This window comes from Doryrhamphus excisus, chromosome 7, assembly GCF_030265055.1.
Source record: "Doryrhamphus excisus isolate RoL2022-K1 chromosome 7, RoL_Dexc_1.0, whole genome shotgun sequence".
NCBI classification, from domain to species: domain Eukaryota; kingdom Metazoa; phylum Chordata; class Actinopteri; order Syngnathiformes; family Syngnathidae; genus Doryrhamphus; species Doryrhamphus excisus.
The window spans coordinates 21,008,730-21,032,023 of record NC_080472.1 but is presented as its reverse complement, the minus strand read 5'-3'; the positions used below and the strand labels follow the sequence as shown (position 1 = coordinate 21,032,023).

Below are 23,294 nucleotides of genomic sequence, written 5' to 3'. Positions count from 1 at the left end.
CTCCAGCATACCCCCTCGAGTCTCGTGAGGATAGCTGGCGACTCCAAATTATCCATAGGTATGAATGTGAGTGTGAATGGTTGTTTGTCTATATGTGCCCTGTGATTGGCTGGCCACCAGTCCAGGGTGTACCCCGCCTCTCGCCCGAAGACAGCTGGGATAGGCTCCGGCATTCCCACGACCCTTGTGAGGATAAGCGGTACAGAAAATGAATGTTCAACATAACACCCAGAATGGAACCGCAGCCCACTTTTGGGCCCCAACCCACCAGTTGAGAATCCCGGCTGTAATCTGTGGCGCCCCCTATGCTTTGGAACACATGCTAGCATACATAGCATGCAGATATGCTGAAAGTTGTATCATCATGTGACAAACGGTGAATGACTTAGGGCCTTGCAAAGAAGCTTGATGGCGACCATGTTTTTCAACCTGTCAATCAGCTGTCAATGTAACTTGTCAGAAAAGTCATAGCAGCACAGTAGGGGTGTTTTTTTTTTCCGCGCGCTACTACGGCTATGTGTTAGCATTCTTTGTTTGCATATGAACCGGATGTCTTATGCTGGAAGCGTCGAAGAATCAATCGCTTTTTACTGTTTCCTGTAAAAAAATCCCAGTGGGCGGGGCTAAGATAGATTGGGGGGTGATAAATGAGACCAGCGGTCCAATCTATACTCTCTCTGTCTTTGCCTTCTCAGCACTCCAAAGGTCAAATGTTCATTTCTGCAAAGCTGTGCTGTTATCTGGTCCCCCCCCCCACACACTCACCGTCCCCATGCAGTGGTGGGAATGGGAATCACGTCTTCCTGCATGACAGGGCGACTTGGCACGAAATCACGGAATATCACATTCGGATGCTTTTAAATTGCTTCATTTCTCACCAGTGCGGATGAAGCCGGCGGGTGAATTGTGGATGGAATGTGAGCCGTTTTCACTCGGAGAAGAAAAAAAAAAAAGGCATTCCCGTATTAATACGCGGATGTAAAATGTCGTGACTGGCAGCGAAGCGACTGTTCTATGGAAGGAGGAACAATGTTTATTGAATGGGATGGGGGAAAACGTTCCTCCATCTGTCGCCCGGATTTCATTCCCTGGGAAGCTCGGTGCTGAAAATCCCTCTGACAATTCTGTTGTTTTGCACCATGTGGGGGGGTTAGGCGCTCGGCTAAATGAACAAAGGAATAATATTCCGTTCCGTAGTTCCGTAGTTCCGTAGTTCTGTAGTTGGGCGACTGGCCCGTGAGCACTCCAACAGACAAATCATGCTAGCAATCTTTCTTACTGGGACTGTGGAAAAAAAATTCCAAGGCCGATAAGGACAACAAATTCAACCCAAATGAAGACTGCAGCTACACGGATGGTTTCATCCATTGCAAAGTTCTTTGTTTTGTCATTTGGGATTAAAGTTAAAGCCAAGAACTTTCCTCAGTGGTGCTGATGACATTGTTGTCAATCACGTCCAATTACTTGTGTGCTATAATAGCTACTATAGCTATAATAAATAAATTTCAAGCTGCACGGGGGTTAAGTGGTTAGCGCGCAGACCCCACAGCTAGGAGACCCGAGTTCAATCCCACCCTCGGACATCTCTGTGTGGGTTTTCTCCGGGTACTCCGATTTCCTCCTACATTGCAAAAACATGCTAGGTTAATTAGCCACTCCAAATTGTCCATATGTATAAATGTGAGTGTGAATGGTTGTTTGACTATACGTATGTGCCCTGTGATTGGCTGGCTGGCCAACAGTCCAGGGTGTACCCCGCCTCTCGCCCCAAGACAGCTGGGATAGGCTCCAGCACCCCGTGAAAAGCGGTAGAAAATGAATGAATGAAAATTAGTTTCACTTAGGCTACTTAAAATGTTTTTTTTTGTGGAGAAGTTCATTGTTGTGGCATTGTGGATTAAAGTTAAAGTCGTCCTTAACTTCAGCTACTTAAAATATTGCATTGCTTTCAGGCATGTTAACACAGCAAATCCCTTAAATGTTGCATGTGTGGGGTGCCACGTTCTTTGTTCCGTCATTTTGGATTAAAGTAAAAAAAAACGATTGAGATGTTTCCACAATGGCAGTGAAGACGTTGTAGCCAATCTCATCCAATTCCTCGTGTAAGACTGGATTTTGGGCGCTGACTGCGACCAAAAACGCAGCAAAATGGACGGTAAAAAATAATAAATAATAATAATAAGCTATAATAAATTAATTTCTCTTTGGCGGTCAAAGTTGTCAAGCGCATAAAAAACTTTCTCGCAAGGGTTGCTAAATAAAAACCATGGACAAGAAAGCCAAATTCAATACAAAATTATGAAGCAACTACTTAAAATATATTTTTTTTAATGGAGAAGTTCATTGTTGTGGTATTGTGGATTAAAGTTAAAGTCTTCCTTAACTTCAGCTACTTAAAATATTGCATTGCTTTCAGGCATGTTAACGAAGCAAATCCCTTAAATGTTGCATGTGTGGGGTGCCACGTTCTTTGTTCCGTCATTTTGGATTAAAGTCGAAAAAAAAAAACGATTGAGATTTTTCCACAATGTTAGTGAAGACATTGTAGCCAATCTCATCCAATTCCTCATCAAATTCAATACAAAATTATGAAGCAGCTACTTAAAATGTTTTTTTTTGTGTGGAGAAGTTCATTGTTGTGGCATTGTGGATTAAAGTTAAAGTCTTCCTTAACTTCAGCTACTTAAAATATTGCATTGCTTTCAGGCATGTTAACGAAGCAAATCCCTTAATTGTTGCATGTGTGGGGTGCCACGTTCTTTGTTCCGTCATTTTGGATTAAAGTCGAAAAAAACGATTGAGATGTTTCCACAATGGCAGTGAAGACGTTGGAGCCAATCTCATCCAATTCCTCATCAAATTCAATACAAAATTATGAAGCAGCTACTTAAAATGTTTTTTTTTTTGTGGAGAAGTTCATTGTTGTGGCATTGTGGATTCAAGTTAAAGTCTTCCTTAACTTCAGCTACTTAAAATATTGCATTGCTTTCAGGCATGTTAACACAGCAAATCCCTTACATGTTGCATGTGTGGGGTGCCACGTTCTTTGTTCCGTCATTTTGGATTAAAGTCGAAAAGAACGATTGAGATTTTTCCACAATGTTAGTGAAGACGTTGTAGCCAATCTCATCCAATTCCTCATCAAATTCAATACAAAATTATGAAGCAGCTACTTAAAATAATTTTTTTTGTGTGGAGAAGTTCATTGTTGTGGTATTGTGGATTAAAGTTAAAGTCTTCCTTAACTTCAGCTACTTAAAATATTGCATTGCTTTCAGGCATGTTAACGAAGCAAATCCCTTAAATGTTGCATGTGTGGGGTGTCACGTTCTTTGTTCCGTCATTTTGGATTAAAGTAAAAAAGAAATTGAAATTGTAGCCAATCTCATCCAATTCCTTGTGTAAGGCTGGATTTTGAGTGCTGACCGTTCAGTATTTATCTTGTGTATTTTGTACAGTATTTTACTGTGATATCTTGCCATTGTTTTCTATGAGGTCTACAGCCCAGCGCTCTCATTCCGTCTGTGACAGAAACAAGCTGTTCCATGTACTCATAAAGGTCGGGGGGGGCCACTGCTTTACAGAAAACTGGACTAAATTGTCATTTTAGCTCAGTGGGGCCTGTTTGCTGTTGTCGGCTAACATGCATTCACTGCACATTGTTTGTGCAGTTAGTGGAGCCACTGGCCTGAGGAAACGTCAGGTATGGTTAACTCCGCCAACGACTGCAATGCTGCCTCTCGTCGACCTCCGGGCGCTGGCCACTGCGGCTTCCCGGCTCTTCGACACACTCGAGCAAGCTTCACAGCGATGTATTGGATTGCGCACGACAAAAAACAAAGCGAGGATGCTGCTAATTAGCACGGCGGTCTGATTGTGGCAGCAATGGCTCTTTCTTAGCATTCAGTTTGATTGCCAATGTCTGCCGCCACAGCATCACTCGCAGATGGGGCGCACGTAACGCCATGTCTCTGCTACAAATGCACTAGCTTCAGACGCCATGACAACTGTGGGAATTGTCATCCCCACAGAGTGTGCCCCCCCCCATCCTCCTGTTTTCCTGCTGGCTGCTCATAACCTTTAACTCAACAACAACAAACACACTTCTTGCCTGGACACAGATAAATAATAATCCCCGAGTTGTCAAGCACAACATCAATTATTTTCAACTTGTGCCACTATTCTCTCTAAAAAGCGCCTTTTCTTTTCTTTTGGGAGGAAACTCTTAGAAGTTTACAAGGAGTGTGTGCCGTTTGATGTTGAGGATGATGACATTTTTTTGCTCATATTTCAAGATATGACTTCTAAACCTGAAGCAAACAAAAAAGTAATGTAAGAAAATAAGTGTGTACTTGTATGACATAGTCATTTTTTAAATTCTTTTTCCATTTAATAAGGTTGTTGATGAATAGTGCGCCGATTGATTAGCAGTGCCTTGGTGCTCCATAAGTGGGAGTCTCATCAAAGTCTTACACTAATATGATAAATATACATGTCATTTGTTAGATTTTCTTGTCAGAAATAGATTTATAAGAAATAATTGTCTACTTTTTCGAAACAGACATTGTTTTTGATTCATTTTCCGTTTAATAAGGTCGTTGATGAACAGTGCGTCGCTTGATTAGTAATGCCTTGGTACCCCGGAAGTGAGAATCAATGAATAACAGCTGCGTCTTCGGGTATTAAGCTTACACTACTTTAATATGATAAGCATCTATATCATGTTACAATAATAATGCCCTTGTTATTATTTTATTGTGAGAAATAGATTTTCACACAATATATGGAGCTATTTCTCTCGCTCCTGTTAGCTAGCTGCTAATGCTAATCGTGCATAGTGCTAGCATGGGTGTTTCATCGCTGTTCACAATTGGTATGTACTTTATTCAGATCGCATTACGAGTAATATTTTAAACTGTGCAGTTTCCTCATTAAAGTCTGACACTAATATGATAAATATACATGTCATTTGTTATAGATTTGTAAGAAATAAGTGTCTACTTTTAGAAAACAGACATTTTTTTAAATTCATTTTCTATTTAATAAGGTTGTTGATGAACAATGCGTCGCTTGATTAGTAATGCCTTGCTACCCCGGAAGTGAGAAGCAACGAGCACGACAGCTGCGTCTTCAGGTATTAAGCTTACACTACTTTAATATGATACGCATCTATATCGTGTTACAATAATACTGTCCTTGTTATTATTGTGAGAAATCGATTTTCACACAATATATGGAGACGTTTGCGGCTATTTCTCTCGCTCCTGTTAGCTAGCTGCTAATGCTAATCGTCCATCGTGCTAGCATGGCTGTTTAATCGCTGTTCACAAATGGTATGTACTTGAATTCAGGTCGCATTACGAGTAATATTTTAAACTGTACAGTTTCTCATCAAAGTCTTACACTAATATGATAAATATACATGTCATTTGTTAGATTTTCTTGCCAGAAATATATTTGTAAGAAGTAAGTGTCTACTTTTAGGAAACAGACATTGTTTTTGATTCATCTTCTATTTAATAAGGTGGTTGATGAACAGTGCGTGGCTTGATTAGTAATGCCTTGGTACCCCGGAAGTGAGAAGCAATGAACAACAGCTGCGTCTTCGGGTATTAAGCTTACACTACTTTAATATGATAAGCATCTATATCGTGTTACAATAATAATGCCCTTGTTATTATTTTATTGTGATAAATAGATTTTCACACAATATATGGAGGCGTTTGTGGCTATTTCTCTCGCTCCTGTTAGCTAGCTGCTAATGCTAATCGTCCATAGTGCTAGCATGGGTGTTTAATCGCTGTTTACAAATGGTATGTACTTTATTCAGATCGCATTACGAGTAATATTTTAAATTGTGGAGTAAATTAGCAGTGAGTTTAAATGTTGATGTAGTATATTTCATTTCGCTGATCTAAAATTGAAATCTAAAATTGTATCAACCAGTACAGGTGTGCCTAATGAAGTGTCCTGATTTAGTTTAGTATAACAGTGACGACCTTGAACCCAGACAGTGTGTTTCTTCTCTCCCTGCTGTCTTCCGTCTTCTCTTTTAGGACATAAAATACATGTTCCTGCTCCTTTGTGGTTTCTTGTGGGAAAAGTGTTCTTTGTCCATCAGCTTCTTGCAGAAAAGCAAGCTCTAAGTCTCTCGGGAGTCTCCCTGGTGCTGACGTAAACCTTTCAAGGAGCTTTTTTTTAATATGTCTGTGTCTTTTTTTATATATATATATGTGTGTGTGTGTACCTTTTAGCCTAGACTGAGTGATGGAAGTGAAGCTTCACTCTAAAACATTTGAAGTGCCCTCCGCTGATGAAGCAGAGCTTTTAGCCATATTGCTGCTGGTGAAATTGACGTAATGCAGGCAATAAAGGAGCAGTATGAAATTAATCTCGCAGACGTGTGATGACGTTTTCATTGGTGTATAATAAGCCGGCTAATTGCCTTTTCAGTAGTACTAGACACAAATATGGCAGCCAGTACATCCTGCATCCTGCGATGCAAACGCAGTGCGTCCTTGTCCTCGTGTTTGACCTTTTAGCGGTCCATTTGGCTCTTTCTGAGTTGCATCAGCGGGGGTTATTGACAGTTGCAAACACATTAGTAATGAGAGTTTACAACTTCACAGTGCTGTGCAGATTAGACCCCCACACCATGCACACACCCCTGCAACCAAGACTGTGGGAAGGGCTTAAAGAGGACGGAATTAGCCGGTTTGGAGCAAGCAGGGGGTGTTGAGTTCACACGGAGACGATAAAGGGAGTGAATTTGTGCACAATATATGAAACATTGATGCATATTTAGCATTCAGAAATTGGGAGGATGGATGATGCTAACAGACGTTTCGGTGCTTTAAAGGTAAAACAGAGTTCATTGTCTTCTGATGTCTCGCCTAATGTGGCGAAATCAACGAGCCGTCGTCGTTGCCGTCATTTTCCGCGTCGGTTGGCAGCTCAGTCGTTAACAAATGTATTCCACTCAATGTAGACAATTCCAGATGTTGCTGCTGTGTTTATTTCGAGATGGTTGGCGACATTTTCAAGGTGCACTCCAGATCGCGTTGTTATCTCATGCTATTGTCATGTAACAATGTATAAAACATGCAAAATGAATATTTACTATTTTGAGAGAATGATAATAGCGTGGTTTGATGTTTGATGTTCTTCTCCCGTCCTTACTTCTGTGGGAAAAATCCGGTCTTACACAAGCAATTGGACAGGATTGGCAACAACATCTTCCATGTTATTCAGGAAAGTTCAAATTTTTAAACTGTGATCCAAAATAATGGAACAAAGAACTTGGTACACAGAACTTGCGTGTTGCAAGGGACTTTGTACATTAGCATACATTAGCATACATTAGCTGCTGTCAGTGGAAGAAGAAGTAACTTGTGTATTGTTGGTTTTAACTTTAATCCACAACGCCGGAACATGTAACCATCGTTTAAGTCGATGTTTCATAATTTGGCAGTGCTCAGTCCCCAAAATTCAGTCTATATTTGGACGGGATTAACAACAGTGTGGAAAAGTTTGATAGTTCTGTTCAACTTTAATCCAAAATGACGGAACAAGGAACTTAACACATTAGCACACCAAATTTTTGGTAACTTCTGTCAGTCGAAGAAGAAGCAATAGTGTGAATAGTTGCTTTCAACTTTAATCTATCATGCCAGAACAACAAACTTATCCACAAAAGTAAGTCGATGCTGCATAATTTGGAAGTGGTCAGTTCCCGAAATCCGGTCTACACAAGTAATTGGACTGGAGCAACAACAGTGTGGAAAAGTTTGATAGTTCTGTTCTACTTTAATCCAAAATGACGGAACAAGGAACACTACACATACAGCATGCAAGGGACACCAACATTAACACACCAAATTTTAGGTAACTTCTGCCAGTTGAAGAAGAAGCAATAGTGTGCATAGTTGCTTTCAACTTTAATCTATCATGCCAGAACAACAAACTTATCCACAAAAGTAAGTCGATGCTGCATAATTTGGAAGTGGTCAGTTCCCGAAATCCGGTCTACACAAGTAATTGGACTGGATCAACAACAGTGTGGAAAAGTTTGATAGTTCTGTTCAACTTTAATCCAAAATGACAGAACAAAGAACGCTACACATACAACATGCAAGGGACACCAACATTAGCACACCAAATTTTAGGTAACCTCTGTCAGTTGAAGAAGAAGCAATAGTGTGAATAGTTGCTTTCAACTTTAATCTATCATGCCAGAACAACAAACTTATCCACAAAAGTAAGTCGATGCTGCATAATTTGGCAGTGGTCAGTTCCCGAAATCCGGTCTATACAAGTAATTGGACGGGATCAACAACAGTGTGGGAAAGTTTGATACTTCAAACTTTAATCCAAAATGACAGAACAAAGAACGCTACACATACAACATGCAAGGGACACCAACATTAGCACACCAAATTTTAGGTAACTTCTGTCAGTCGAAGAAGAAGCAATAGTGTGGATAGTTGCTTTCAACTTTAATCTATCATGCCAGAACAACAAACTTATCCACAAAAGTAAGTCGATGCTGCATAATTTGGAAGTGGTCAGTTCCCGAAATCCGGTCTACACAAGTAATTGGACGGGATCAACAACAGTGTGGAAAAGTTTGATAGTTCTGTTCAACTTTAATCCAAAATGACGGAACAAAGAACGCGACACATACAACATGCAATGCTTGACGCATTAGCACACAAAATTTTAGGTAACTTGTCAGTTGATGAAGAAGCAATAGCAATGTTTTCTTACTTTAATCTATCATGCCAGAACAACAAACTTATCCACAAAAGTAAGTAGCTGCTTCATAATTTGGGTTGAATTTTCAAATTAGATATACCTTACATTTATATTTGATTTGAAATGTGCACGCCATCCATCTATGTCAACAACACCTTCAATGCTATTGTGGAATGTTCTGGATGTCTTATTCTAACTTTAATCCAAAATGACAGAGCATCGAACGTAAAAGTGGCAATGTCGGAAACGCCTGCTCTAGACGAATGAAGGATGTCATCCGTCCCCCCCCCAGCAGCAACAATCCTTCTTTTCTTCTGCCTCCTCGGATGAAGTGTCTAAACCTGTTTTTGCTCTTCTCCCCCCCCCCCCCCCCCCCAGCAACCAAACCGTGCTGCATCAGTTCTGCTGCCCAGCCCCGGATGCCCCTGAGGGGGAGTCCTCTTCCGCTTGTGTCCCCAGGTAAGAATGTCCGCCGCCGTGTCGTGCAAATCGATGTGTTTCCGGCTAAGACGCCATAAGTCCAGTTGACAGCTAGCGTCATCTCTGTTGAAGTGGTTTGTAAAAAAACGATATTTTTGTCTGGCCAAAAATTATAATTCAAGTCCATTTTAATGTCGAGCCAAAAACCAAATGATAATCTGTCACTTTTGCACAGTTATTAACTGTCAAGATGGCTTTTATTAACCTTCCTCTTGTGTTAGATTTCTGGTATCATCTCTTATGTTAACGGGTCGCTTTTGACCCATGTATTAAATCAGCTATAAAATACACTAAAAACAATAAGTTACCATCAAATTTGCTTAGGCTTCTTCATCCATGAAAATGTTGATTTTAATACTTTTGGTGTGGGCTTTTTTTGTCACTATACCCCTCCATTTCTATTTCCAAAAATGGTAAAATGAACCTCAAAAGAATCATATTCATAAATTGAATTCTTTTGTTACCCGTCAAATGTCAGCTTCCCACCAGAATCCGACAGATTTGTTGATGTTCACTTTTCGAGTAATTGAGTGTCGACGTGCTAATTCCTTCTAGCCGGAAGGTCATATGAAGGGCGATAAAAGAGCAGGAATTTGTTAGTTAGTTAGCAGCCTTTAATGAGGAAATGGGACTCCAAAATGCTTTTGTCAAAGACACCGGCGGCACGATGTCTCATTTGCATAATCGGCCACATGGAGTCGTGTTTCTCAGCCTTATTTAACAACCGAACATGAACTTATTGACCCCCGATAACGTGATAACACAACATAATAACATAACAGATTGGAACGATAATGTACATCATCATACTGTACATCTAGGGTATGATTATTGTAGCTTTTTATTGGACAAAATGCCTCTCAAAGTGCTGCACGGTGGACAAGTGGTTAGTGCCAGGGTTCAATTACCTGGCTATTACTGAGAGCTATAGAATATATCTATTAAATCAATTAGTTTTATTTATTTTCTCATTTTAGTATTAATCACTAAAAAAACATGTATGGTGTTGGAGTGAATTTTGTCCCATATATATTCATGTCAAGAAAAGGTAGAAAAAGTGATTGTTTTCGGCAACAGAACTTTAGTATAAAGTGAAATGAAAAAGCAGAACAGGTCCAGATCTTGGTTCACTGTACTTCTTGCCATTTTTTTTTCCCATGATCCAAATAGTAAATGTGAAATCAGCCAATCAAATGAGTGAATTCACGTCACATGTAAACTGGAAAAGCGGTCAAAATGAGAATCCCCTGAAGCTTACATGATGAGAAAACACTCCAAATATTGCTTTATAGTCATATTATTATTATAACCGGGTCATAATTTCAACCAGAACATTTTAAAATTTTGTAAAAAAAATTTTTTTTTGGGTTTTATTTTGTTGAAATAGAGTTTCCTGACAAAGTCAAAAAGCCTTAATGCAATAAACAAATGTTATTATTCTTTTTATGCATTAAAATGTAAAACGAGTCGGTGCCGACCCTAACACAAGAGGAGGGTTAAGCGTGCTTATCAATATTTATCTATGACATTTCAAGTGAAATCAACCCCCCCCCCCCCCAAAATATTTATTTCTTTGTATAAATGATTCATATGTCCAAAGAGCACCGGTAGCAATTAAGCTATCTTTTGTTTATTGTTTTATCTCGCTTGGTCCAAGCTAGCAGATAAGCAACCCAATTAGACGCTGTGTTAACTACTAATGGAGGTCCGGGAGGGGCAGGTGCGGGGGGCAGGGGGTGGAGCTAACATGCTAAAGCAAAACCACCTCAAAGCAGGGCCCGAAACGGAGACCGGCCTTTTTTTTTTTAAATTTATTTGTTTTCTGGTCACATCTTTTTTCCGTTGTATTTTGACACCCAAAGCCGTATTGTATTGTTGATTTCCGCCTCGTTGTCCGTGACTTCACGCGGCATCATCATCATCATCTACATGACCACCCCCCACCGCCCACCCCCTCTTCCACCTCATCTCGTCCATCACCGTCCATGCTCACGTCATGCGGGCCTTTGTCTGTCCACTGTGGTCACATCAGACTGTGAGAGTATTTTTGTTGTTTGTTTGTTTTTTTTTTTGACCCACCAGAACTGTATTATTAGAATGCATTGATGTGTGTACTGTATGCAAGGTCTTTCATGCTGGAAAGGAGCGGGTACATGTACTGCATCTGTGTTCACGTGTACACACACACACACACACACACACAGAAAAAATGTTACAAAATCATGTTGCATGCTATTTTTTTTTTTTTTGCTTAGAATTAGCATCTTTGTCTTATTTGTGTGTGATCAGCTGATCATCAGACATATATATACCGTAAATGCTGTACATCAGGAACCTGTTTATGTCGTTTATATTGATGAATAAATGCCAAGAAACATGGCGCCACTCGTCAAATGTCAGCTTCACACCAGAATCCGACAGATTTGTTGATGTTCACTTTTCGAGTAATTCTGGAGCGTCAACGTGCTAATTCCTTCTAGCCGGAAGGTCATATGAAGGGCGATAAAAGAGCAGGAATTTGTAAAGTTAGCAGCCTTTAATGAGGAAGTGGGACTCCAAAATGCTTTTGTCAAAGACACCGGCGGCACGATGTCTCATTTGCATAATCGGCCACATGGAGTCGTGTTTCTCAGCCTTATTTAACAACCGAACATGAACTTATTGACCCCCGATAACGTGATAACACAACATAATAACATAACAGATTAGAACGATAATGTACATCATCTAGGGCAGAGGTAGGGAACCTATGGCTCGGGAGCCAGGTAGGGCTCTTTTGATGACTGTATCTGGCTCTCAAGCATTTACCACAATAAAAATGTATGTTTGCTAACATTTTAAAGTAAACATCACAGAAATCACTGTTAAAAATAATATTCAAAATCAACTTTCTTATGCATTTTAATCCGTCCATCTATTTTCTACTGCAATACGGCCGACCATATCCATCTTTTTTGATGATATTTTCCAGGTCAAACACCAAAACTCGATTATTACTGGCTAATGCGGTAGTCTACCTCTGCAGAACCAAGCCTTCTGGTGAAGATGGCCAAAAGAATGAAATACGTGTACTGAATACGGTTCAAAACTATGCAGCAGCAGAAGTTGCATTAATGGCAGCAAGTATTTGATTTATTATTAGACACTGCGCTGCTCACGAAAGTGTGCTGGCCACACCCCCTTGGCGTGGGGTAGTGTGCCTGGTCTACGTAATTAGAGCCCATTATATCTAAAACTGTTGGTCTTACATAAAAATGCACACATTTTATTGCATTCAATGTTTAAAAAAATGTATATGGCTCTCACAGATACACATTTTAAAATATCTGGCCTTCATGGCTCTCTTAGCCAAAAAGGTTCCCGACCCCTGATCTAGGGTCTGATTATTGTAGCTTTTTATTGGACAAAATGCCTCTCAAAGTGCTGCACGGAGGACGAGTGGTTAGTGCGCAGACCTCACAGCTAGGAGACCAGAGTTCAATTCCCACCTCCATCTCTGTGTGGCGTTTGCATGCACGTGGGTTTTCTCCGGGTACTCCGTTTTTTTCCTCCCACATTCCAAAAACATGCTAAGTTAATCGGCCACTCCAAATAGTGTGAATGGTCGTTTGTCTATATGTGCCCTGTGATTGGCTGGCTGCCCACCAGTCCAGGGTGTACACCCCGCCTCTCGCCCCAAGACAGCTGGGATAGGCTCCAGCACCCCCCCCGCGACCCTCGTGAGGATAAGCGGTAGAAAATGTTTCTCAATGGCTTTTTTCATGTGGACAAGACTGGGTCTCCAACCTGCGGCGTGGGGGCCATTTGTGGCCCCGTAGCGTTTTTTCATTGGCTCTTAGTACATTTACAAAAAAAACTAAATTACATTAAAAAATTATTATTAAAAAAAAGCAAACATGGAAAAGAAGAACAGTGATTTGGTGGCCATTTTACAAGCTAAAGTCACATTATTAAGAGAAAGTGTTACTCATATAAGAGCACAATGTTCTTTAATCTTGGAGTAGGGGTGTCCGACGTATTTATTTATTGGCTCTCAGCACACACACACACACACACACACACACACACAAATGACACGACATTAAGGCTTTTAGCCTTGTTTTAGCTCTGAATGAATGTATGGATGTTGTATTTTAATGCATTGTTTACTGTTTTTACTCAACTCTATTTTTATTATATACAAATAAAATGTACTATTATTATTATTATCAAGAAAAGCAAGAAAAAAGAACAGTAATTCTACATTTTACTCAAATGTTGCCTGTAGGTCGAAATTGTCCAGTGAAAAGAGACAAAAAGGGGGGGAAGAGAAAGCAACATTTCAACCCAAGCTAGCTAAAATATGCTTTTGTTTTATGGCCTCCAGGCATGCTAACCCCTTGTGTGCTGTGTGATGTGTGAACTACATTGTTAGCGGTCTAAGAAGCTATTCAGAACTTTGCAAGACCTGGTTTCTATTCCCTTCCATCATGGGTGCTGGGCTACCAGTAGCTGTCCATACGACGGGGTCCTGAATTTAGTTTTTTTTTCCTTCCATGGGTCCATCAGTGGTCCTGCCACAGTAATGCGTGACGGCCGCACGCGTGTGCAGTAAATTCAGCCCCCCCCCCTCTCTTCTCCTCTCACCTCCTCGCCGCGTGATTTCACATCCACTCTGATCTCCTCCCGTGGCTCTCGGCGACGGTCCTGGATGTAGCGGCCTCTCAGCAGGGAAGCTGCGACCTTGTCGCCACGCCACGGCACACCACGGCACGGCAGGGGAGGATGCGCACTTAAATCCAGATGTGATTTACACCTCCTGATTGCTCCCAATGTGGCGTCGCTGCTTTTCACATCAGCTCTCCTGCTGGCGTTTCCCTATTGGTTTAACAGATTTGTCCCGGAGCCAATCAGGGGGAGGAGATGACGGCGTCATCGTCCTCATTCAGCTGTTTGAAAATGTCCCCCCCGGCTGCCCGTGTTAGCCCCAATTCTTATTCAAGTCAGCTGCAGTCGCTTGGAGTCATTTTTAATTAACGACGAGTTGACGTTCACCCTGAGGTTTGCTTGACAAACCTGTGCTTGATGAAAGAAGAGGGTGGGGGGGATTTATTACATCCAAAACGTCTTTTGATGACTTTGCTGCAGCCTCTGCCCGCCTCGCCGTCCTTTTTTAACACAACACGCCATAGCGTTCCCAAAGTGCAAAGTGCTACTGAGTCAACATGATTGACAGCTTAGCTTAGGTCAGAGGTCATTTCAGAGTGTTATTGTACTTTCACTATGCATGTTTTTTTTCAGATTTTAAAGGGAAAGCGTCCTTCTTTTGGAATTTTTACAATTTTTTTTGCATTCCTTACGTGAAACATGAACACACGTCTTTCTCCTTTCTATACGTTTTAAACTACTAGCATGAGGCGGCTCACAATGCACATAACTCACTAATAACTAATCCGCCTGTACAAGCATCTATTAAAACACCAATTACCTTTTATGGCTTTTTGGTTTCTAGCATAAGTAAATAATAATAATAATAATGGTTGCACGGTGGACGAGTGGTTAGCGCATAGACCTCACAGCTAGGAGACCCGGGTTCAATCCCACCCTCGGCCATCTCTGTGTGGAGTTTTCATGTTCTCCCCGTGCATTCCAAAAACATGCTAGGTTAATTAGCCACTCCAAATTGTCCATAGGTATGAATGTGAGTGTGAATGGTTGTTTGTCTTCATGTGCCCTGTGATTGGCTGGCTGGCCACCAGTCCAGGGTGTACCCAGACAGCTGGGATAGGCTCCAGCACCCCCCCACGACCCTTGTGAGGAAAAGCGTTAGAAAATGAATGAATAATAATAATAATAATAATAATGGTTGCACGGTGGACGAGTGGTTAGCGCATAGACCTCACAGCTAGGAGACCCGGGTTCAATCCCACCCTCGGCTATCTCTGTGTGGAGTTTTCATGTTCTCCCCGTGCATTCCAAAAACATGCTAGGTTAATTAGCCACTCCAAATTGTCCATAGGTATGAATGTGAGTGTGAATGGTTGTTTGTCTTTATGTGCCCTGTGATTGGCTGGATGGCCACCTGTCCAGGGTGTACCCAGACAGCTGGGATAGGCTCCAGCACCCCCCCACGACCCTCGTGAGGAAAAGTGGTAGAAAATGAATGAATGAATAATAATAATAACAATAATGGCTGCACGGCGCTCGAGTGGGAGGCGCGTAGACCTCACAGCTAGGAGACCCGGGTTCAATGCCACCCTCTCTGTGTGGAGTTTGCATGTTCTCCTCGTGCATGCTTGGTTTTCAAAAACATCCTATCACTCTGTCCGCCGTGTGTAAAAGCAGAAAATATGGCGCCGCCGAGGGCTTTTTAATTAGGAACAAATCATCCGCACCCGCTTTTGCTCGCTGTTTGCTTTTACAATTCAATTTTCAGGCGGGGAGATTCATCATTTTTTTTTGCAGAAAATAAGTGTCCCTCGTCGAGTTCCTTAATACGCTTTATAAGGGCCGATCAGGCATTAAAAAAAAAGGCTGATGAGGCATTATATGGCAACAATGAGCGATACCGAGGTCGGTGTTGCCAACTTGGCGACTTTCTTGCTAATTCTGGCGACTTTCCAAACCCTCTTTGATTTGTTGCCCCCTCATTTATAGCACTTCATTTGTTCCAGACTCCTCCATATTGGATGCAGTGTTCATAAATGGGGGAGTTAGAGCATAAAAGAACCTGTTTATGACTTTCTACTAACATTATCAGAGCCCCGTAGCCATGAAATAACAGCCCTATAGTAATGGTAATGGTTTAATTTCATTTGAACATGCATCAGATTACAATTGAATGCATCCCATAATCAGTTCACAGTTCCACATGTCCAAAAGGAGTAGGAAGAAGCAAAGCTTATTAAATCCTACCCCTCCATCTGGTACTTTTACAATCAGTAACTGTTACATTTGTTCACTTCCTGCTTTCCATAATGCAGTTTTTTTTTTTTAATAATGTACCTCGTACCGAAGTACGAGGTGATATTATTATGTGTACCATAGTAAGTGTCAATATAGTGATATATATAGCACATCATGACTGGTTGAAGACTCTTCATCCTTGTATTTAGCAAACATCAACTGCTTGTATTGTTTCTTGAATTGGCTCATCGTTGTGCATTGTTTGATTTCCTTACTCAATCCATTCCATAGTTTGATTCCACATACTGAAATGCTATGCTAACGCTAACGTAGTCCTAGCATGGAAGTGTTTCAAATGTACTTCTTCCCTGAGATCATATTTCTCCTCTCTTGTAGAGAAGTATTGGATGACATTTTTAGCTAATTGGTTATTTTTAGCCTTATGCATTATTTTAGCTGTTTGAAGATGAACTATATCAGCAAGTTGAAGTATTTGTCATTGTAGAAATAAGGAGTTAGTATATTCTCTGTAGGCGGCATTATGAATTATCCTTACTGGCCTTTTTTGCAGTACATTTAGCCAGTGAAGATTGCTTTTATAGTTATTAGCCCATATTTCCACACAATAAGTAAGATATGGTAGAACCAGAGAGCAATAAAGAGTGTGGAGTGATTCCTGATTATTGAATTATTGAAATATTTCTGGCTACCTTATGTTGTATATTTGTAATATGAGGTTTCCAGCTCATATTTTCATCTTTTGTGATCTGCAGAAATGTATTTTCCTTAACCCTTTCAATGTTTACACAATGTCTATTTGTATTTGCTGGTACGTGTCCTTTCTGCTGTTAGCAAACAGCATGATTTTAGTTTTATTTAGGTTCAAGGACAATCTATTAAAAGCAAATAATACCAGCTTTAAGTCTTTTGTGACTTTGGAGATATCATTGATATGCAAGTTGAACAGTTTTGGTCTCAGTATTGACCCCTGGGGAACTCCGCACGTAATATATGAACTTGCAGTCACCATTACACTGCCATGATGCATTGTATACACCGGATTGCACTCTCTATTATGGTCTGCCAACGATAGCCTAAGTCACAACTGGTCATACACGCTCCCACGGCAGGAAACGCATGGAAATCGCATGCGTGCTGAATTTCACGCTGCGGCTGACCTTCTTGTCAGACCACCTCGTCCTGGTTTTCTGCCTTCTGGTCTCTGCCTCTCGTCACATGACAGAAAGGTGAGCGAGCAAGCTTCATCAGCGCCGCCACGCTCGGATGGCGAATGCTGAGTCATGCTTTTGCGGTGTCATTATGTCACTCCCAGGTGTCGCTTCCGCTCTTGCTCAGCGCCCGGGCCTGTCATGTTGAATTATCTTTTCAACAGGCGATGGGAGAAAGACCAACGGTGCAGGAGGAGAAGTCCAACTCATGTCATTAATGCCAGCTACTTAGCGGAGTTGCCGGTGCTCGTTTGTCGCCGCTCTCTCTCTCTCTCTCTCTCCAGGCGTTGTTGTTCCTGCTCACTTTGGGCACACAAAAGCTTGCAGGTTGAAAATAGCATTTGTAGCGCTCGCGTGCGCCCGCGTGATGGGAGTACGCGGTAATCTAAGACCCGTACCGGGAGTACACAGGTGTTCAAACAAAGCAAACCGCAGGGTTTCCGCAGTTGATAATGTCTTATTCCTGCCAGATGATGCAAATGCACGGGTGGTTTTACGTGTTTTGTACCATCCTCGTGAAATATGTGTACAATCTGTGCCTGCTCGTGCCGGTGAAAAATGAACCTGGACTTCTGGAGGCGATAGATTTCACATAAAAGGACTCATTTTATCCTTTTACGTCACATCTTCTGCTCTCGCTGCTAAATAGTCTTATTTATGAGGCCACCCGAGCGAATGCACGTTATTGATCGGCGTCTTCATAACCGAGTCATCATGTTATGATGAATCAGGCGATTTTGCACACTTTGCATGGTCCCAGCAAAGAACAGAACTTGAGCTAGGCGTGGAATTTGTAATTTGTCACAAAAGAAATGCTCTTGCAGAAATGCTGCAAATGTTTAACAGACAGTACAAATTGCCTGTGAGAAAATACATGTCATAATAATGCGTCATGCAGTATTTGTAATTTGTCACAAAAGAAATGCTCTTGAAAAGCCAGCAGAAATGCTGCAAATGTTTAATAGACAGTACGAATTGCCTGTGAGAAAATACATGTCATAATAATGCGTCATGCAGTATTTGTAATTTGTCACAAAAGAAATGCTCTTGAAAAGCCAGCAGAAATGCTGCAAATGTTTAATAGACAGTACGAATTGCCTGTGAGAAAATACAAGTCATAATAATGCGTCATGCAGTATTAGGAATTTGGAATTTGTCACAAAAGAAATGCTCCTGAAAAGCCAGCAGAAATGCAAGAAATGCTGCAAATGTTTTATAGACAGTACAAATTGCCTGTGAGAAAATACATGTCATAATAATGCGCCATGCAGTATTAGGAATTTGGAATTTGTCACAAAAGAAAAGCTCTTGAAAAGCCAGCAGAAATGCAAGAAATGCTGCAAATGTTTTATAGACAGTACGAATTGCCTGTGAGAAAATACATATCATAATAATGCGTCATGCAGTATTTGGAATTTGTCACAAAAGAAATGCTCTTGAAAAGCCAGCAGAAATTCAAGAAATGCTGCAAATGTTTTACAGACAGTACAAATTGCCTGTGAGAAAATACATGTCATAATAATGCGCCATGCAGTATTATAACGCAATATTCTTATATATTATCATGATTAGCGGCTTGTGTTTGTGGTTTATTTGGTATAGAAATAATAATCATAATATCCCTTTAGTGTCAATTTGTGTCGGTAAATATGCTAATGCTATTTGACAAATGCATGGACTACGGTCTCTACGTCAATAGTGCTAACCTGGAGGACCATCTCTCCAGTAGATTGCTCAATTCCCAGCAAGCAATGCCATTCTTAATGACTACAAATCAACAGATGGTCGGACGGTTGAGGCTGAGCCGTCATCCGTCGCCGTCCTTTTAGAAGACATCTTCCGATATATAACCCCCCCAACCCCCTCACGCCGTGTCTATTTTTTGCTCACCTGCAGCTAAGTGAAAACGCAGTGTGCGACCGTACCCCGCCATCTATTATTCATCACGCGTACGTCCATTTTAGAGGCAGCAGATCGCACTCAAGCCCATTAAAGATACTTCCCAGCTTCCACGCCGCCGTGTGTGATGAGACCTTGCAGAAGCTCCTGCAGGAGCGAAGGAAAAGCAGATGGATTCTCGCCATCGTACATATTTAGAAACATATTTATGAGGCTCCATCCAAGTTCGGCAACAGCAGATTTGATGTTGCGCCGTGCGTAGGACGCACCAGCAGGCCCGCAGCGCTTGGAACGACGTTAGGGGAGTCGCCTCCACTGTGTCAAAATAGCAACGGTACCGTGTGAAGAAGGGCAGGTAGGAAGAAGTGAAAGCAGACACAGCACAGCAACGGGGGGGCATTCACCAGGGTTTGAATTCACCGTGGACCCCATCACCGTGGACCGTGGACGCTGGGACGCCATCTGTACCTGTCAAATCACCTCGGCTATTTGTGGATACGATGACACTAATAACTATTAACTAATAATATTATGGCGCTGCACGTTGGTCGAGTGGTTAGCGCACAGACCTCACAGCTAGAAGACCCGAGTTCAATCCCGCCCTCCGCCATCACTGTGTGGAGTTTGCATGTTCTTCCATGTTCTTGTGGGTTTTCTCTGGTTGACTCCGGTGTCCTCCCCCATTCCAAAAACATGCTAGGTTAATTAGCGACTCCAATTTGTATGAATGTGAGTGTGAATGGTTGTTTGTCTATATGTGCCCTGTGATTGGCTGGCCACCAGTCCAGGGTGTACCCCGCCTCTCGCCCGAAGACAGCTGGGATAGGCTCCAGCACTCCCGTGACCCTCGTGAGGTTCTACCCTTGGTAGAAAATGAATGAATGAATAACGTTATGATTATTTTCAGCTGCATGGTGGTCGAGTGGTTAGCGCACAGACATCACAGCTAGGAGACCAGGGTTCAATTCCACCCTCGGTCATCTCTGCGTGGAGTTTGCTTGTTCTCCCCGTGCATGCGTGGGTTTTCTCCGGGTACTCCGGTTTCCTCCCACATTCCAAAAACATGCTAGGTTAATTAGCCACTCCAAATTGTCCATAGGTATGAATGTGAGTGTGAATGGTTGTTTGTCTATATGCGCCCTGTGATTGGCTGGCTGACGACTAGTCCAGTGTGAACCCCGGCTCTTGCCCGAAGACAGCTGGGATAGGCTCCCTCCCACATTCCAAAAACATGCTAGGTTAATTAGCCACTCCAAATTGTCCATAGGTATGAATGTGAGTGTGAATGGTTGTTTGTCTATATGCGCCCTGTGATTGGCTGGCTGACGACGAGTCCAGTGTGAACCCTGCCTCTCGCCCGAAGACAGGCTGGGATAGGCTCCAGCACCCCTGCGGTAGAGAATGAATGAATGAATTATTATTTTCATTTCCCACCAAGTGGCCGATGTCCAGTACTACATTCACAATGGAACACTTCTTCTGCTTTGTGTTTGTATTTTAGTTGATGTATACTACTTTGTATAAATACTTCATTTAGGCCAAGAATAAGTCATTTAATATTTGTAGTAATGACAGGCGAAACAATTCATTTTCATGGTGTAATTATACAGAAAGTTGTAATGTAATGTGGCTTTATGAAGTATGTATATCATCTATATCCACACACACTTGTATGAGCTGCATGACTGTTCCATTGTTTGTGTGTGTGTGTGTGTGTGTGTGTCACGACTGGCAGTCAATTGTGTTAATCTACATTCTTTTCTGAAGACGTTGCTGCTCTACCCACTCCCCCCTCCCACCCCCCCACCCAACGTTGTGCAGCTGTATATTTTCCACCTTGTCTTTGTCAAGTGCGTAGACCGACCGGTCAAAAATAGTAAAACGCCGGTTGGCTTCTTACCACTGCATCCCCGGAGAAGAGGTCAGAGGTCAGAGGTCATGGCGGATGCAAGCCAGCCACCTCACTCTGCGTTTTCTCCTCCTTTCTGCAGCGACGACCTTTCTCCAGACCCGTCAGTCGGGGAGGAAGGGAAGGGAGGAGAGGGGGAGCTGCAGAGTGAGGCCCAGTCACAACCACGGCCCCAGGAGACTCCGCCCCCGCAGCCTCAGTGCGAACCGCAACCGCCGCCGCCTGAAACCGAACCCGAATCAAAACCCGAAGCGGAAGCCGAGCCCGAAGTTGAAGCCTCGGGCGGGGAGGAAGCGCCGGAAGTTGGATCCCCCCCCGGTGGCGGGGAGGAAGAACGCACGGATGAGGAGGAAGCAAAGGAAAAGCAGGAAGCAGAGGATGATCAGGATAAAGAAGTAGAAGAAGAAGAAGAAGATGAGGAGGAGGAAGAAGGGGGAGGAGCTAAAGGAGGCGGGACGGCGAGGAGGGCCAGCCTTCACCACACCGCCTCGCCTCTGAGGGTGCAGCGCAACGGGGCCGGCTCCCACTCGGCCACTTCCGACTATGAGCTCTCGCTCGACCTCAAAAACAAGCAGGTAGGGATGAACCTTGACGCGTGCGTGTGTGTGTGTGTGCGCTTGATCGTTTGTCGGGAACGTTGAGGTTTTCCATGAACCGAACCATCACCATTATCATCACCATGCCATGTTCTCATCTGCTGCGTCCCGTCACCTCGTTGTCTCTCCAAGGTGTCCTGACCCGAGAAGGTCTTTCAATTAGCGGAAGTGTCGCCATCTTGTTATTAAAGCGTTGATGATTGTCTTATGGAAAATGTGCACATGCATTCCCATGCTCTCACGTGTGTGTTTCTGTCAACGTTGTGCCATCAGGGAAATCACTCAATAGTCCATCTCCATTCCCAAGGACCATCAGTCATTTGCCGTGCATTGTTTTTTCTCATCCGACTAACCCAACATCCTTGGAGATCTCCGTGCAGGTAAGGAAGCGGAATTAGTCACCTATGGTGGAATGATGTCAATTGCTTGTTGTCGATCTTGAATGTAACATGGCTGCTTTGTCTTTCACCAATGGAGGGGGGGGGGTGGTCACACTACCGTAAAACGTATAGCGTATTTAGAAAGTATTCATGGAGATATATAGGTCTTCCATCCTTAGAGAGGATGGGATGGATGGATCAATGACGTAGTGTTTGGTTGCGGTGTAGCAACCTCATGATTCACTGTCAATGTGTTTGATTCCTGCACTGCGTGGGTTTTCTCCGGGTACTCCGGTTTCCTCCCACATTCCCAAAAACATGCTAGGTTAATTAGCGACTCCAAATTGTCCATAGGTATGACTGTGAGTGTGAATGGTTGTTTGTCTATATGTGCCCTGGGATTGGCTGGCTCGCCACCAGTCCAGGGTGTACCCCGCCTCTCGCCCGAAAACAGCTGGGGTAGGCTCCAGCACCCCCCGCGACCCTCGTGAGGTTCTACCCTTGGTAGAAAATGAATGAATGAATGAATTATGGCGCTGCACGTTGGTCGAGTGGTTAGCGCACAGACCTCACAGCTCGGAGACCCGAGTTCAATCCCACCCTCGGCCATCTCTGTGTGGAGTTTGCATGTTCTTCCATGTTCTTGTGGGTTTTCTCTGGTTGACTCCGGTTTCCTCCCACATTCCAAAAACATGCTAGGTTAATTAGCGACTCCAAATTGTCCATAGGTATGAATGTGAGTGTGAATGGTTGTTTGTCTATATGTGCCCTGTGATTGGCTGGCTCGCCACCAGTCCAGGGTGGACCCCGCCTCTCGCCCGAAAACAGCTGGGGTAGGCTCCAGCACCCCCCGCGACCCTCGTGAGGTTCTACCCTTGGTAGAAAATGAATGAATGAATGAATTATGGCGCTGCACGTTGGTCGAGTGGTTAGCGCACAGACCTCACAGCTCGGAGACCCGAGTTCAATCCCACCCTCGGCCATCTCTGTGTGGAGTTTGCATGTTCTTCCATGTTCTTGTGGGTTTTCTCTGGTTGACTCTGGTTTCCTCCCACATTCCCAAAAACATGCTAGGTTAATTAGCGACTCCAAATTGTCCATAGGTATGAATGTGAGTGTGAATGGTTGTTTGTCTATATGTGCCCTGTGATTGGCTGGCTCG

General features: G+C 42.7%; 1 protein-coding gene across 5 annotated transcripts in view; it reads left to right on the top strand.

Moving 5' to 3' along the window:
• iqsec3a (IQ motif and Sec7 domain ArfGEF 3a) overlaps positions 1–23,294 on the top strand; it is a 65,277-nt gene that overhangs the window by 3,917 nt on the left and 38,066 nt on the right. For all 5 annotated transcript variants that reach the window (XR_009130345.1, XM_058077793.1, XM_058077797.1 and 2 more), the window contains exons 2-3: positions 9,133–9,213; positions 21,239–21,731. Coding sequence is in view for 4 of the 5 variants with exons in the window: in XM_058077793.1 (XP_057933776.1) it covers positions 9,133–9,213; positions 21,239–21,731 (574 nt within the window). In the remaining variant the exon portion in view is untranslated. The remainder of the gene's footprint in view (positions 1–9,132; positions 9,214–21,238; positions 21,732–23,294) is intronic.